General features: G+C 43.1%; 1 protein-coding gene and 1 long non-coding RNA gene across 2 annotated transcripts in view; both read right to left on the bottom strand.

Annotated features, from left to right (window-relative positions):
- Nucleotides 1–8,293: 8,293 nt before the first annotated feature.
- Nucleotides 8,294–15,560, bottom strand: part of cxxc4 (CXXC finger 4) — a gene marked incomplete at both ends in the record, with an annotated part of 98,350 nt that continues 91,083 nt past the window's right edge. The window contains one exon of the mRNA XM_080721849.1: nucleotides 8,294–8,338. Within this exon, the coding sequence (XP_080577975.1) occupies nucleotides 8,294–8,338 (45 nt within the window). The remainder of the gene's footprint in view (nucleotides 8,339–15,560) is intronic.
- On the bottom strand, nucleotides 12,579–13,615 carry LOC308281001. The gene is made up of 2 exons (XR_013961800.1): nucleotides 13,528–13,615; nucleotides 12,579–12,989 (listed from the first exon to the last, which is right to left on the bottom strand). It is a non-coding gene; the product is annotated as an uncharacterized lncRNA (long non-coding RNA).

Here is a 15,560-nt window from a genome sequence, read left to right as displayed (position 1 = left end):
GGATGAGCAGATGGTGTGTGTGTGCGCAGTGTGTGTGTGTGTGTGTGTGTGTGTGTGTGTGTGTGTGTGTGTGTGTGTGTGCGTGCATGTGTGCGCAGTGTGCGTGTGCGTGTGTGTGTGTGCGTGTGTGTGTGTGTGTGTGTGTGTGTGTGTGTGTGTGTGTGTTTTCTTTTGTTTGCGTCTATATGTGCTTGTGATGTGGATATCTGTGATGCATGTATTGTGCACATAGGTTTGTGTGTGCGTGCGCGAGTAAGAAACAGAGTGAGGGAGTGAATATGTGTAAGAGAGAGATAACACACAACAGAGATACATGTGCGTGCGTGCGTGCGTGCGTGCGCGTGTGTGTGTGTGCGAGAGAGAGAGAGAGAAAGAGAGATTTACCGTACTCAGGTGGGAAGGGCAGAGCCAAGGTGGAATCCTCTCACTTAACCTCCATGATAACCGATCAGCCCTCCTGTACCTCACAGAGCTGAGAGCAGCAGACAGAGGCATGTTTCACACACAGAGAGGACCATGTTAGATAGCTGCCTTTTCTCATTGTTCTGCATGAACACATTGCTGCACGTCATTCTGGTTCATAAAGCTGTTAAACAAAACCTCCTTTGTATTATTTGGCAGGAGGAACTGAAAATGCATGAGATGTTCTGCTCACAGACAATATACATGGGGGATGCTGACAGTTTCTACACCTTAAACATCAAGGTGGAGGTTGTGATTGCAGAGACTAGTACAAACTACACCTTATTCCTCTCAGGTTGAACTCTCATGGAAAACGGTACAAAGAAAATGTAATTGTATGAGTGATTCTGATTTAGCAGACGGCTAAGAGCAGCTATATGAACTTAAATTCATAAACTAGGCTACAACCATCTTCATGGTATACAATTTCACCTTTGCATGCGCAAGTCTCACCAACAAGCACGGGGGAAAAAATAATAATACAAAAAATTCAAGGGTACAATTTTCTTTCCCTGAAAACTTTCAGAACTTCCTAAATCTACTTTCCAGAGCCAGACTTTCGGTTGCGCAAATCTTGCCGCCTCCTTCAGTCGGGTAGATGTGTTTTTCACCCCCTCTCTCCTCCTCCTCTCCACTGCTCTTAACTGCGTACCAGCGGTTCTAGGGGCTGTCATATTGCATCAGCGCGCTGCTGATTACTTCCACCTTGTCTCCCTCGTCAAGAAATGATTCTGACACGCACTCACACCCTGCTTTCTCCGCATCAATATGCGTGCAATGGAAAAACTGCAGACAGTAAATAAATAATGAAAGGGAAGGTGGGGTGGGGGGGGGATGTCGCTCTCCCCTCTCTCTGTCTCCCCTCTCTCTCTCTCTCTCTCTCTCTCTCTGTCTCGGTCTCTTTTTCCCTCTGTGTGTGTGCGAGTGTGACTCACAGCAGCAAAGTGTTATGTGCATTGTGTAAGGGGGATGTAAGAGTGTGTACTGTAAGTTGTGTGCAGCAGCGGCATACAGTCTCCTCACAGTTGGAGATAGGGAGTCTGAGAATTGTGGGGGATTTTTATGGATTTCACACCACCAACAAATCCAAACTTATATAATGAGCGTTGCACAGAAAAACACAAACTGGGCATGAAATAGCACATGGGGGTATATACTGTACTTAGGCAGTGGTTCTCAAATCCTGTCCTGCAGGGAGCCCAGACTACCCCTAATTTTCCATTCCAGCAGGTATGAGTTACATTCTGCTGGAGTCACAGGTATAAATTAGGCCCCGATAAGATGTCTAGAATGAAAAAAACAGCAGTATTCTGGGTCCCCGGGACCGAAGTTGAAAAGCACTTTCCTCAGGTAGTATATACTTATGTATGGTAGGTATGTACTTAGGTGCTGGTTTCTGCCTCATATTCATAAGCCAACACACCATGCATGTAGTCAGTCCAGGTTAATTGCCTATTGCCAATTGTGTCCGCTTCCCACACATATCTCTATAACATTCTCCATCATTTCCATTCTCCACGCTGAGCAGTCCCTCATTGAATGTGTGTGCGATGATGTGGTGTTGGGTTTTGGAGTGCTGGGAAGTGTGTCTGTGTCAGAGGACTGGGTGAGCATCTCCAGTCAAAATCCCTGAAGGAATTATCACAAGAGGACATTGGGAGGGTAAACATCACCTGATCACCCCAGTTACCCTGCTGAGTTGTCACCATGATAACCTGTATTTAACACTTAAGACTAAGAGATTAACTAAATTAAAAACTAAATTCTGTACTGTTGGAAATCTGTCCAATACACATTTGAAGACCATAAAGTGTTCAGATTCTTTCAAATTGTTGTAAACTGACTTCAATTTCAATTTATGTTGCTTCTATCCATGCAGGAAAGATATTTAACATTGGACCCACGTTTTTGGGCCTTTTTAAAATGAGTATATCAATTGGCTTCTTCTCCTTTTTCTTTTTTTCCCCCTTTTTTTTAAAAACAATATTAGTCAATAACTTGTGGGGTTAATTCAAATGAGGATATCTCATTGTAACCAAACTGGCATTTGAGTTCTAAAAAATAAAACTGTAAAAGTGGATTGCGTTATAAAAAATACTTATGAGGCAGAGGCTTCTCGCCCTTAGGGTGTTTTACCTTTGGTAATGGTATATATTTATACATGTACAGTATATTATATCATTTATTTCACATCTATTACCTGTATATTCCATTGGGATAATTTGGCACTTGACCAGTCAGCACCATGAGTGATCTCTCTGCTGAAAACATGATGAAACTCATCCACCCTACTGTGGTGGGTGGATGCTGAGGAGACGCGAGGTTGGTGTAAACGGAAAACATTTGACCAAATAATTCAACTTACTTAAAAAAAGGTGAAATTATCAATAAAACACCATATCAACTAGTTGGGCATGATCTTACATTAGAAGTATTTAATAGTCATCCATACTATAAGGCAACAGTCCGCCATTCCGAAACACCGCTATTCCGAAGCAGGGTTAGGGTTAGGTTTAGGGTTAGGGTTAGGGTTAGGGGTAGGGTTAGGGGTAGGGTTAGGGTTAGTTAGGGTTAGGGTTAGGGTTAGGGTAAGGGTTAGGGTTAGGGTTAGGGGTAGGGTTAGGGTTAGAAGTCAACGTTCGGAATAGCGGTGTTTCGGAATGGCGGGGTGTAACCATACTATAATTAGAGAGAGAGGTCAGTCAGTAGGTCAGTCACACAATGCATTATCTATTCACTCGCTTCAGCGACTGATCTCAAATTTAACATGGCATTGGCCATTAGCATTATACACACGGTGACGGAGCCCGAATTTCATTTTTCCCGAATTCAAGCTATTTATTAGCGTTTCTTCTCTCTACAGCTCTACAGCCTGTTGTCAGGGTTACGGTCCGTTCCTCCAGGCCATGGGATCTGTAGCCCCGGGCCCACACACACCTCTCTCACAGTTAGGAATGTTATCTCTCTCTCTCCCCCCCCCCCCCCCCCCCCCCAACGGGTATGGAAAAATTAAGCAAGCACATACATCCCCATACTTCTATTCACCTAATTTTGCTGTTAAATTATTTGTATCCATCATAAATATACACTCCTCCATGGGCTGCTCCTTACATTATGATGCTCCCACATATTCTCACGCACGCACCAGTTAGTTACAGTTACTTTCCCCATAACCCACACTCTGCACATAATTTTGCAGCACATATCTTCCAACGGGTAAGGTCTAGTTGAAATACATCAGTGTTTCTCAACCTCAATATGCAGGTTCCTTACTGCACTCAATTAAAATGAAACTGAAGTTTTATTTTTATTGTGTATTGTGTTGTTTATATCATTTAGAAAACATCTAATCAATTTCCAAATATACCATTTTACATTCATCTGGACTGTTAGTATCTGATGTAATTATTAGCCTATACTTCCCAAAGAGAGAATGAAAGAAGTAGAATTATTGTATATGGATGTCAGACCCTGTCACCTCTGGTCTCTGTCACAGCACTGAATGTTGGTTCTGACCATTATACTGACCACGATACTGACATCATCAGTCAGTATCATGGTCAATATCATGCTCAGTATGCACATTATCATGCTCACTATCATAGTATCATAGTTAGTATCCACCATCATGGTCAGTATCATGGTCAGTATCATGTCAGTCATGGTCAGTATCATGGTCAGTATCATGGTCAGTATCATGTCAGTCATGGTCAGTATCATGGTCAGTATATCAACAAACACATCTATTGTAAACTGGTTATTGCATATAGAGTTAATTTCTTTCCTTTACTTTAAGCACCCAATGACCATTTATAGTGAATTAACTCTAAACGTGATTATTATGAATTATAACAGTAATTATAATATTATAATTAGAACAACTATGAGAATTAAAATACATTAAGTATTATAATACTTGACCATATAAGTCATTATACTATTGTTATCAAGCACAATGCCTCTGCCTCATAAGTATGTTTGTAATGCATTATATACATAGCAAGTATATACTGTAGTGTGTGTGTGTGTGTGTGTGTGTGTGTGTGTGTGTGTGTGTGTGTGTGTGTGTGTGTGTGTGTGTGTGTGTGTGTGTGTGTGTGTGTGTGTGTGTGTGTGTGTGTGTGTCTCTCTCTCTCTCTCTCTCTCTCTCTCTCTCTCTCTCTCTCTCTCCTTCACCATTACCCATCAACCCTGTGTGCCCTGTGTGAATAAAAGAAGCACCATTGGAGCCCGAGGGTTTTAAAATCCCAGTTCCAGAATGTGCCGAGCGTAGCAGAGGAAGGAGGTGGGCGATGGATTAGTGGGAGCCCAGCCTCTGATGTTATTTAATCTCACCAGTCTCGCCGTGAGCGAGTGAGCAAGCCAAACCAGCCAGCCAGCCAGCCAGCCAGCCAGCCAGCCAGCCAGCCAGCCATCCTGCCATCCAAGCCTAGCCAAGCCGAGCCGAGCCGAGCCGAGTCAAGCCAAGCCGTACCCCTTGATGCACATTATGGCCTTATGATCACCCAGTCCAGTGGATTTTGCACACAAACGCCACGCGGGTTTGCCACTGCCATCACCATTCACCTCCACAGTCATCCCCGCTGCTGTCACTGCTGCTACATAACGCTTCTGCCAAACGTCTCTCCCCGCCTGGATCTAAACAGCCAGCAGCTCCAATTGTCAAAATGGACGTGGTGATGTGGCGAGAGCATTGCTCAGCCAACAGCGGGAGGAGAACGGTCTCGCTTGATTTCCCACCGTCTCTCAACGCCTGCCTTTGCCCGTCTCTTTCTCCCTCCCCTGTGCCTGCCACACACACACGCACACACGCACACACACACACACACACACACACACGCACACACACACACACACACCGTTATCATCAGCCTTAACCCAAATGTGCTCCTGTCCTTCCTCATCTACTGTCCTCTCTCTCTCTCCTTCTCCTCCAACCTTGCTCCACCTCCTGTAGCCCACTTATTCTCAGCTTTACCCTAAATATGTGCCTCTATCTGTCCTCCCTTCCTCCTTTTTCCACTGTGCCTTTCTCATCCCTCCAAACACACACATACACACGCACACACACAGACACACTTGCACGCACGCACGCACGCACTCGCATGCACGCACGCACGCACACACGCATCTTTAACCCACCCCCACCCGGAAATCGCTCAATTGCACAAGCCATCTCCGGAGCCTGCGTCTCCCTTCAGCCCCCCCCCCTCACCATCACCATCACCATCCTCACTCCTCTCACTCAGCCCCCCCACCCACAGCACCCCACCCCCTCCTCCCCAAGTGCATTCCAGCATGACAAACCCCATGGGATTTCAGTAGTCCTTTAAAGCCTGCTGGCTGCCTGCTGCTGGGAACCTGCTCTTCTCCATGCTACGTTTTAGTATTCCAGGGAATACGTGACTGGGGAGGCAACCCAACGCTGTTATATATTTCTCACCCCCAATCTCCTCCTCCTGCTCGCTCTATCTGCCCATTGTTGTTTTGCAGTGTGCGTGTGTGTGTGTTTCAGTGTGTGTGTGTGTGTGTGTGTGTGTGTGTGTATGACCACGATTGATCGCTGATCAGCTTCTTTTTTTTTTTTACAGTAGGCCTATATACCTGTATGCAGCGATAAAGTGTGTGCATTTTCTTTCTTTTAAAAATATTTTCATCACCAGGTTTTCTTTTTCAGAAGTCCTTTTTTTTATTTTAACACATAAAAGCATCACAACAACAATATACAAATTCTTAGTAATCTTTAAAACCAAAACACATTTACACATGCAACAATATGGGTTTTAAGACAATGAGTAACTTATTGAGTGATGTTTGATGTTGGAATGTGTACCGTTACTCTGTGGGAGGAGAAAAGGGGGACTGAAGGAAAGGTCCAGGCTGTCACTTTAGCTCCGGAACAATGTATACTGTACTGTAATTAACTGAACGTCTTTTAAAACAAAACCTACAATCTCTTTTACTGCCATTAATCCGTATACCTCTTATTAAGACAGCCTTTGTGTACAACCTTTATTGTTCCAAAAACAAAACTACAGAAATATGGTCAGGTTGGTCTTTTTTTTTTTTTTTGCAGTTATGTTAGAAGAATCATAATACACAATTCCACTAGGAGTTCACCTTCAGAGAGCAGCCTGGCTATAATGGCCATTATAGTGTCATTACAATGGAGTGACGTCTCCTCTTTCACTTTATACAAGCTGCAACTTGCCACACAAGACAATGTGCCCTGTTCTGTGGTGAAGTTGACATGAAGAGGACCCCTTTGAACATGACGCCACCAAATAACCAATGCTGCCACCATCCACGTGCATTAACTGTCCCTCTGAAGGTCGCGTTAAAGGACTTTTTAAACATTGGCCAAATTGTCAAACATTAAAGGCAGAAATTGTTGCGAGGCGTTGTGAGCATGTAGATCTGCTATTTTCACAATAGAACCGTGTTATACAAAATGTAATGCCTCAACTCTTAGTGCTCGTCAGGGTGGGGGGTCCCCAGTTATTTATTTTGGGGGTCACGGCCTGAAAAGGTTGAGAACCACTGCACTAGAGCAGTGGTTCTCAAACCTTTTAGCTCGAGACCCAAAAGAGACATTTTGATGTCTCTCCAGGACCCAAGCTAGTGAAAATAGCAGACCTACAAGCTCACAACGCATCGCGATGCAACACGTTGTGAGCTTGTTAGATCGGCTATTCTCACAACTTAACTATTTGTTCTCTAGATTCTTCTATTTATTCATGAAATTCTTTAGAAAAATCACAGACTTTTTTGTTTTTTGAAAATGTTTTGAAACAATAGTAATTAAAAACACTGTAAGAAACCAAAAACTAAAGGGATATTTACCCGACCCATAAAAATGTGTCCGTGACCCAAAGATGGGTCCCGACCCACTGTTTGGGAAACAGCGCATTAGAGAGAACAAGGAATGTCTTGCAAACAAAAACAAAGGACAGAAGTGGGTCAAGATCATTTGGCTTGATGCGATAATTCAAAAGTGAGCTGAAATGAAACGAAGAATAATCAGTGGCAGAGATTATTGCTCCAGAGTAGAGAGTGGGTAGTCTGGTTTTTATCTTGTGTTCGATCATTATGATCTCTTCCTCCTCCTCCTCCTCTTTCTCGGTTTGACGGATTCAGGATGATTGTTATGATTGTCTATTGAGTCCTTTACATAGGATGCCGGCTGTAAAAAAAAAAGAAAAAAGAGAAAAAAGAAAAAAAAAAGAATAGGAAAAAAAGAAACTCGCTACAGCCACGACACTGAAAAACACATTCATAGACACCAAAAATATACATTATGATACTGTCAAAAGGTACAATAATTACACTGAAAAGGAAAATTACAGCGTTTTTAAACCAACACCCAGAATGTTTTTTTTTTTTTTCGCTTCGTCTTTTTGTCCGCCTCTCTTATCTCTTCCACTCGTCGTCATCTCCTTCTGCGGTGAGGTGGGCGGGTGGGGGAGGGGGCGGGTGGGGTGGTAATGGTGGAGTGGGGGGGGGGGGGGGATTCGGGGTTCAGTGAGCCCCTCAAGAGCTGCTGGCAGAAAGTCTGAGTCCCACCTTTACCCTCCTGTGATGTGTGTGCATGTAGTGTGCATGTAGTGTGTGTGTGTGTGTGTGTGTGTGTGTGTGTGTGTGTGTGTGTGTGTGTGTGTGTGTGTGTGTGTGTCTGTGTGTGTGTGTGTGTGCGTATGTGTGCGTATGTGTGCGTATGTGTGCGTGTGTGGTGTGTGCGTGCGTGCGTGTGTGGTGTGTGCGTGCGTGCGTGTGCGTGTGTCCGTCCGGGAGGTTGTGGTGGGCGGGAGGTCGGTGGCCATGGTTGGCTGCTCTAGAAGAACCACCGGAAAGCTTCACCGGTGTTGACCGGCGTTCTCTGCGGGAGACAGAAAGTGAAGGACACAGTGTTACTTTGAGACAGAAAGTGAAGGACACAGTGTTACTTTGAGACAGAAAGTGAAGGACACAGTGTTACATTGAGAGTAACAAACTTTGTCATTTCAGGGACCCGGCAACCGACCGACCCCCATAACTCTGAGAGTGTACGAATTGAACCAAATGGACTCGCAAGAGTTACAGACCTGTAAGGGCATATAGTTATTTAGCTGGGGACCCCCCTGGAACCTCCTCAAGGACCCTTGGAGGTCCCTGGACCCCACTTAAAGAACCACTGCTGTATATAGAGTAAAAAAATCATGACGTCACGTCACTCGCTCATCCCCCGGTTTTGCGGAAGTAATTTCTCTATAGAGAATAACATTGAGTCATCATAAAATCGTCTCGTATAAGCATTGTATCCGCGATGTTGTCGGGGAGATGGCTCTGTATGGTTTATGATAGTCAGTCACTAATATTTGATACAGTCTGTTTCTGGTGAAAATGTAACTAATTCGGTGACAGTAACATTAGCGTTTTCTCACCAGAGATCATTTGTTTAGGCTTGGAACACAGTGACGCGATATGAAAAAAGTCTATGGGAATTCAGAATGGGGGGGGGGGGGACGGAACCAGGTAGGATGTGTACTGTAAATGACATCAAACTTACTCTATACTGTAAGTTACTGGGAAAAAAACATCTATAGTATCTGTGCTCAGTCCACTTTCTTCCATGACAAATGTAGATTTATTGAGAGACAGCCGCTGGCCGCCGCGTCCACGTCCATGGACGCGACCGTGGACGCGTCCATGGACGCGGCCGCGAAAAAAACGTCCGTGGACGCGAGGCCGCGTCCACGGACGCAAACGGCCGGCCGTCCCGGCCGTGGACGCGACCGTGGACGCGGCCGTGGACGCAGACGGCCGGGGACGCGGCCGTGGACGCGGCCGTGGACGAGGCCGCGGCCGTGGACGCAAACGGCCGGCCGTGGACGCAAACGGCCGGCCGTGGACGGGTCCATGGACGAGGTCGCGAAAAAAAGGCAGCGAAAAAGAAAAAAAAAGGTGTCTATTGTATGTATTTTTTGATGGAGAATTCAAATATGACCTTCTTTTTTGCATAGGACAACTCTAACCTGCATCAATTGGTATTTTATAATTGCCAATTGTACCCTATCCATCTAAAAAACAAATTGGATGTCTATTGTATGTATTTTTTGATGGAGAATTCAAATATTACCTTCTTTTTGGGATAGGACAACTCTAACCTGCATCAATTGGTATTTTATAATTGCCAATTGTACCCTATCCATCTCAAAAACAAATTGGATGTCTATTGTATGTATTTTTTGATGGGGAATTCAAATGTTACCTTCTTTTTTAGATATGACAACTCTGACCTGCATCAATTGGTGCATCAACCTACTTACTATCTATCTATCTATCTATCTATCTATCTATCTATCTATCTATCTATCTATCTATCTATCTATCTATCTATCTATCCATCTATCCATCTATCTATCCATCTATTTATTTATACTTCACCTTTAGTCCAGAAGAGAGTTCAGCCTCAGGAACTTGCACACATGGAACTGTGTCATGACTGTGTCATGGAGCTAAAACAGAGCCATGTTAAATACTCACAATGACTCTGATGGACCAATCAGGGTGGTGGTGGGGGGAGGGATCAACAATAGACAGAAACTGGATAATGCTTTGTTAACTGTCCCACCTAAGTCCCTGCTAGTCTGAACAAACATCACCTTCCCTCTCATAACACTACTACTACTACATTTATATAAAGCTGCTCTTGCATTTGAATTCAAGTCTGACACAAGTTAAGGTTAACTTAGGTAGTATTTCATTTTGCTGGCTTTTAGGGTCTGTGTGAGTGTGTAGGCTCACAAATTATTATAATTGTCATTAAGTGACTCTGAGATCTATCCATCCATCCATCCATCCATCCATCCATCCATTTATTTATACTTACTGTTTACATTTTCTATAAATATTTATTTCTATATAAAACTCAGTTGTGTGGAGTTATTGTGTGCCTTTTCTTGTTGCTAAAGAGTCCATTTGTTCACTAGACATTAAGTCAAGGTTACTATTTTGAGTTGAAGCTAAGTGTTTTATTGCTTTGTGGTTTAACATGATTTAAAAGGCAAATTCATTGTTATGGTTACTTTAGAAGACTGCTTTTGCATTCATGAGTTAAGAGAGCCAAGCTAATTCAAAGAGTTAGGTTAAAGGAACACAAAACATGACCTAACTCACAGCTGCCATTGGACAGACAGTTACAACATACTCTTATCTTTCACAGAACAGACAATTATCATTTATTTTATCTATTTGAGACTATGTAGCTGCTCTAGGGGAAATAGAGCATTATATCAGCCTATTCAATTGATAATGACCAATGGGTGCCAGTTTCTAAGTAGTTAAAGCATATTAACATAACAATATATGTGGCCTAGACATGGACATTGCCCAATCAACTCGTAATCTACAGAAATGTCCACCACATCACACAGTATAAAACCTAGTAGGCTTAGTGGATTACCTATGTTAAATCATGTCAGGTTAGTTTGGTTCAAGATTCAAGTATAATAATTTATGAGACAAAAATGTAAACAGCACAAATGTACAATCACATCTAGGCTAGAATGATAACATAAAGTCCTGACTACTCCTTGTTATTGTGGTCCTAAATACTACAATGATTAGTTTGGATGCATTGCTTCTATCATGTCCAATTAAAAATAAATACATTACATACATACAGAAATCTGCCTTCTCCTGTATTGTATTAGTGACATTCATTATAAATAGTAAAATAACAGGACAGAGCAAAAAAGGCCTCTGTTGTGTCTTTATCTGATCACATGCAATCAGACACTCACACTGCACAGCAATACTTTATTACAGGCTCAAGGCCCACAGGGTAAGAAGACCATACATTACAAAGATAATAATTAAAAAAACAACAACAGAGTACATTCACCAAGCCCCAACAGAGCTAAAAAGGCACTCATGCCAGTGGCCTCTAACGGTAGACATGTACCTGACAGAGTTTTCCCCACATTGGTTACAGATATAAGGTTTCTCTCCGGTGTGAATTTGTTGGTGTATTTTGATATGTTCCAGTCTAGGAAAGCTCTTTCCACACTGGTCACAGCAATAAGGTTTCTTTCCAGTGTGATTTTTCTGGTGTGCTTTGAGATGATGAATATCACTGAACCTTTTCTCACACTGGACACAGCAGTATATGGCTTCTCACCAGTGTGGATTTTCAGGTGTCTTTTCAGAGCCGTCTTCAGAGTGAACCTTTTCCCACATTGGTGACAGCAGTAAGGTCTCTCTCAAGTGTGAATCTTCTTGTGTTGTACGAGGCTAGATTTTACAGTGAAACGTTTGCCACAGTGTTCACAGCAGTAAGGCTTTTCTTCGGTGTGAAATCTCTGGTGTACTTTCAGAGCAGCCGTTAAACTGAACTTTTCCCCACATTGGACACAGCTGTACGGTTTCTCTCCTGTGTGAATTCGTTCATGTATTTTGAGATAAGACAATCGAGTAAAGCTTTTCCCACACTGGTCACAGCAATAGGGCTTCTCTCTAGTGTGAATTCTCTGGTGTTCTTTTAAAATCCCCTTTTGAACAAATCTTTTCCCACACTGGTCACAACAATAAGGTTTCTCTCCAGTATGTGAACGCTTATGATCTTTTAATTGTCCAGACGAGCAAAATACTTCCCACATTGTTCACAGCTGAATGGCTTCACTCCGGTATGAATTCTCTGGTCTACTTTGAGATAATAAATTGAGCTGAAGGCTTTTTCCACATTGGTCACAACAGTACTGTCTTGGTTTAACTGAGGACAGCACAGGACAGGGAGAGAAAACACACACCTGATAAGAGCCAGATTCACACATTGATCAGCATTTAACTCTTTTACTGCCACAGAATTGAACAAAAAGCTCCATCCACTGCCAGCTAAATTGAGAATTGTCGCTCATCTTTGAAGGCCTACTGGAGAAATTTGGTTTCGACTATAAAGACAACAATTATATGGCAACGTAGAATAGAATGTCTACTTTGCAACAGAAAAAGATTTCGAGCTTTTATCTTGTTCTGTTCATTAGCTAGAAGCTGCAGAATGTGGCCTAAAAACAGCTCTTTGAGAACATAAAGCTGAGAAAAATGCATTTTTGTGAAGAATACATTTTCAGGCAGAAATCTCTCTTTAGCCTTTTATTGTTGGCTTCAGTAACATCACACCTATGATCAGTGGTTGTTTACAAACAAATTCAAAAAAATAAAAACAAGAAAAAGTGTCTTTTTACACACTTTTAGTGTGTAAGAGAAGTAAGAGCAGTAGTAAGAGCAGTGCAGAACATTGACACAGTGACATGAGCTTCAGCCTGAATCCTGCTTCAGCTTTCAGGGTTCTCTTTATCTCACTGTGACACTACATGTCTACAGAGTGTATATGTGTGTGTGCGTGCGTGCGTGCGTGCGTGCGTGCGTGCGTGCGTGTGTGTCATTCAGCCTGCACAGGGCCTGGGGCTCCATTCTGTTTCACTCCAGCCAGGCTCCTCCGGAAGGGCTCCACCGGGTCTGCTGAACTCGTACACGAGCCCATGGTCGATCTGTAAATTATACAAATACATAATTACTATAAAATACATGAAAAATAGTACACCTTCAAGCTCACAACGCGTCACAGCAGAATGCGTGACGCCCTCTCTCTCACACACACACACACACACACACACACATCCTTGTGTGACTCGTACACGAGCCCATGGTCGATCTGTAAATTATACAAATACATAATTACTATAAAATACATGAAAAATAGTACACCTTCAAGCTCACAACGCGTCACAGCAGAATGCGTGGAGGTTGGGGGCCTACTATTTTCATCAAAAGGCCGTTTTAGAAATGTCAACCCCTGCCTCTCTAACATTCTATGCACTTCCTGCTTACCACACAAATATATATATATATATATATATATATATATATATATATATAGTAATTATGTAAAAACAGCATTCATGGTCTGGAGAGGGCACTTTTTACAGATGGATAAAAGGGCAGGGGCTCAAGCCCCCTTTGATGTCTATGTGAGCATGTGCATGGTGCTAAGTCTGATTTACAGAAAAAAGTTTGTTTTTTCTTTACCTATCCTTGTCCTTGGACGACCACGATGTGGAAATGAAGAAGTAGGCTCATCATCATCGTCGACTCATCATCTAAAATCATAGCCAGGAAAATATCAAATAGTTTATATCTAAACAAATCAATTTACAATTTTGACATTTAGCAAATGACTTACAATAAGTTCATATATAACATAAAATGCAGTTATAGTAAATAGTTACCATGCATTTACTGTCACAGTGAAATTCCCTTTATACCCTGTATACCTATATAAAATGTCACAATGCAACATAGCTCTGTTTACACAAAGCTGTACTCCCTCCAACTATGTTCCCCATTTTCAACAGTTTTTATTTGTAACACTTGCTTTGGCAATGTAAACGTATGTTTTCTCATGCCAATAAAGCTCCTTTGAATTGAACTGAAAAGCTACATCATCAGCTACTGATGATGATGATGATGATGACGATAAAAAGAAACCTCTCCCTCTCTCTCACACACACACGCATCGTACGCACGCACACACAAACTAAGCCAATAAATCCTAAATTCCCATCAAATAATCTTAGTAGGCTGTGCAGTGCACGTACACTACACGCGGTACGTGCACGCGCGTGATAGGAACTCCACGTGTGTCCTGAGTAGCGACAAAAACAAACAAAGCACGTGGATCCTAACTGCTTGGATCAAGTTACTGATCCGGTCCGGATACGGAAACATTTCTTGCATGTATGTGTACGTGTAAATAGCCGGATGCAGTAGGCGGGCTCTAGACCGGATCCCAATGTCGGAGTGGCAACACGTCGCAATGGAAAACCGTTACCCACTGACCATCCCCCCATCCCAGGCTTCCAGTTCCACACGGATGCTCTGTTATCACACAGTATACAACTATATACAGTATACAACTATACAATACATACATGCACTGGATTGGAAGTCTTACTTTGGACAGTAGAATCGTGGCCTCTGTTCTCCGAGGGGTCTCTACGCGGAAGCCATTCTTCATTGGCCAAATCGCCCAGTTTGTCCGTCTTTTCGCGGCGGTACATGGGTCTCTGCTGCTGCGGCGATGTGAGCCCCCGGGCGGGGGGATCCATCCTACACGGGGGTCGAGCTCCGTCGGGATCGGTTTCCACAATATCACGAGGCTCTTGATCCATTTTTGGACCCCGGTTCTTCGCGACTGGCACCATCTTAGTCTGGGATCGCTTCCAATTTCGGGCTTTTGATCCGGTCGGGAGCGGATGACGTCCTACGTTCTTCAATCTTTTTATCTTCAATAACAATGGCTACAGTGATCTTTTTCTCTTCTTCATCATCATTATCATCATCATCATCGTCATCATCACGACCACCACCACCATGGGCGCTGGTCCTGGGTCACCAACACGGGTAGGTTGTGTAATCCTAATTCTAACAAAGTTTATTTCTATCGGTCAGGGGGGGTTGGGTCGCACTTCGGCGGAATGATACCAGCAAGTTGAGGCTGAGTTGGCCTAATACATCTCAATATTCTAGTACTGCTAAATACTACTACCTACTACAATTACTATACTACTAATACTATAAAACAACTGATTTCCGACAAAATGATCGCTTTTACCAACGTTTCTCTCTCTCTTTCTCTACTAACAGCCCGATGCATAAAACAATATAGTCCCTCAATGCTGCTAGCAGCTAGCAGTGGCGTCAGTTCAGAACAAGCTAAGGTATGGCAACATGACTGGTGTCTGGTGAAGACACCAGTCATGTTGCCATACCTTAGCAACAGGCACGATGAAAAGTAAATTTTTATTATTTCCCCCTGTCAAGGTATGGCAGCTGCATACCCCTGCCATACCCAATTGACGCCCCTGGCAGCTAGTCGCTCTGGGCAGGCGGAGCCAGGACAGTCTGTTTACTTTTTTTTTTATGAAAGGTTTCCGGCTGTCCTCAAAATGACACAGACGACCAATTATGCATTCAAAAGTTGCGCAAGGACGACTTTTATCATAATCCATAAAAAACATCAAACGAACGAACGGGCGTATTGGCACAGACGTCCCTGGAGG

Source organism: Nannobrachium achirus (assembly GCF_963921795.1).
Source record: "Nannobrachium achirus genome assembly, chromosome: 3".
NCBI classification, from domain to species: Eukaryota; Metazoa; Chordata; class Actinopteri; order Myctophiformes; family Myctophidae; genus Nannobrachium; species Nannobrachium achirus.
This window is presented reverse-complemented; position numbering and strand designations above follow the sequence as displayed.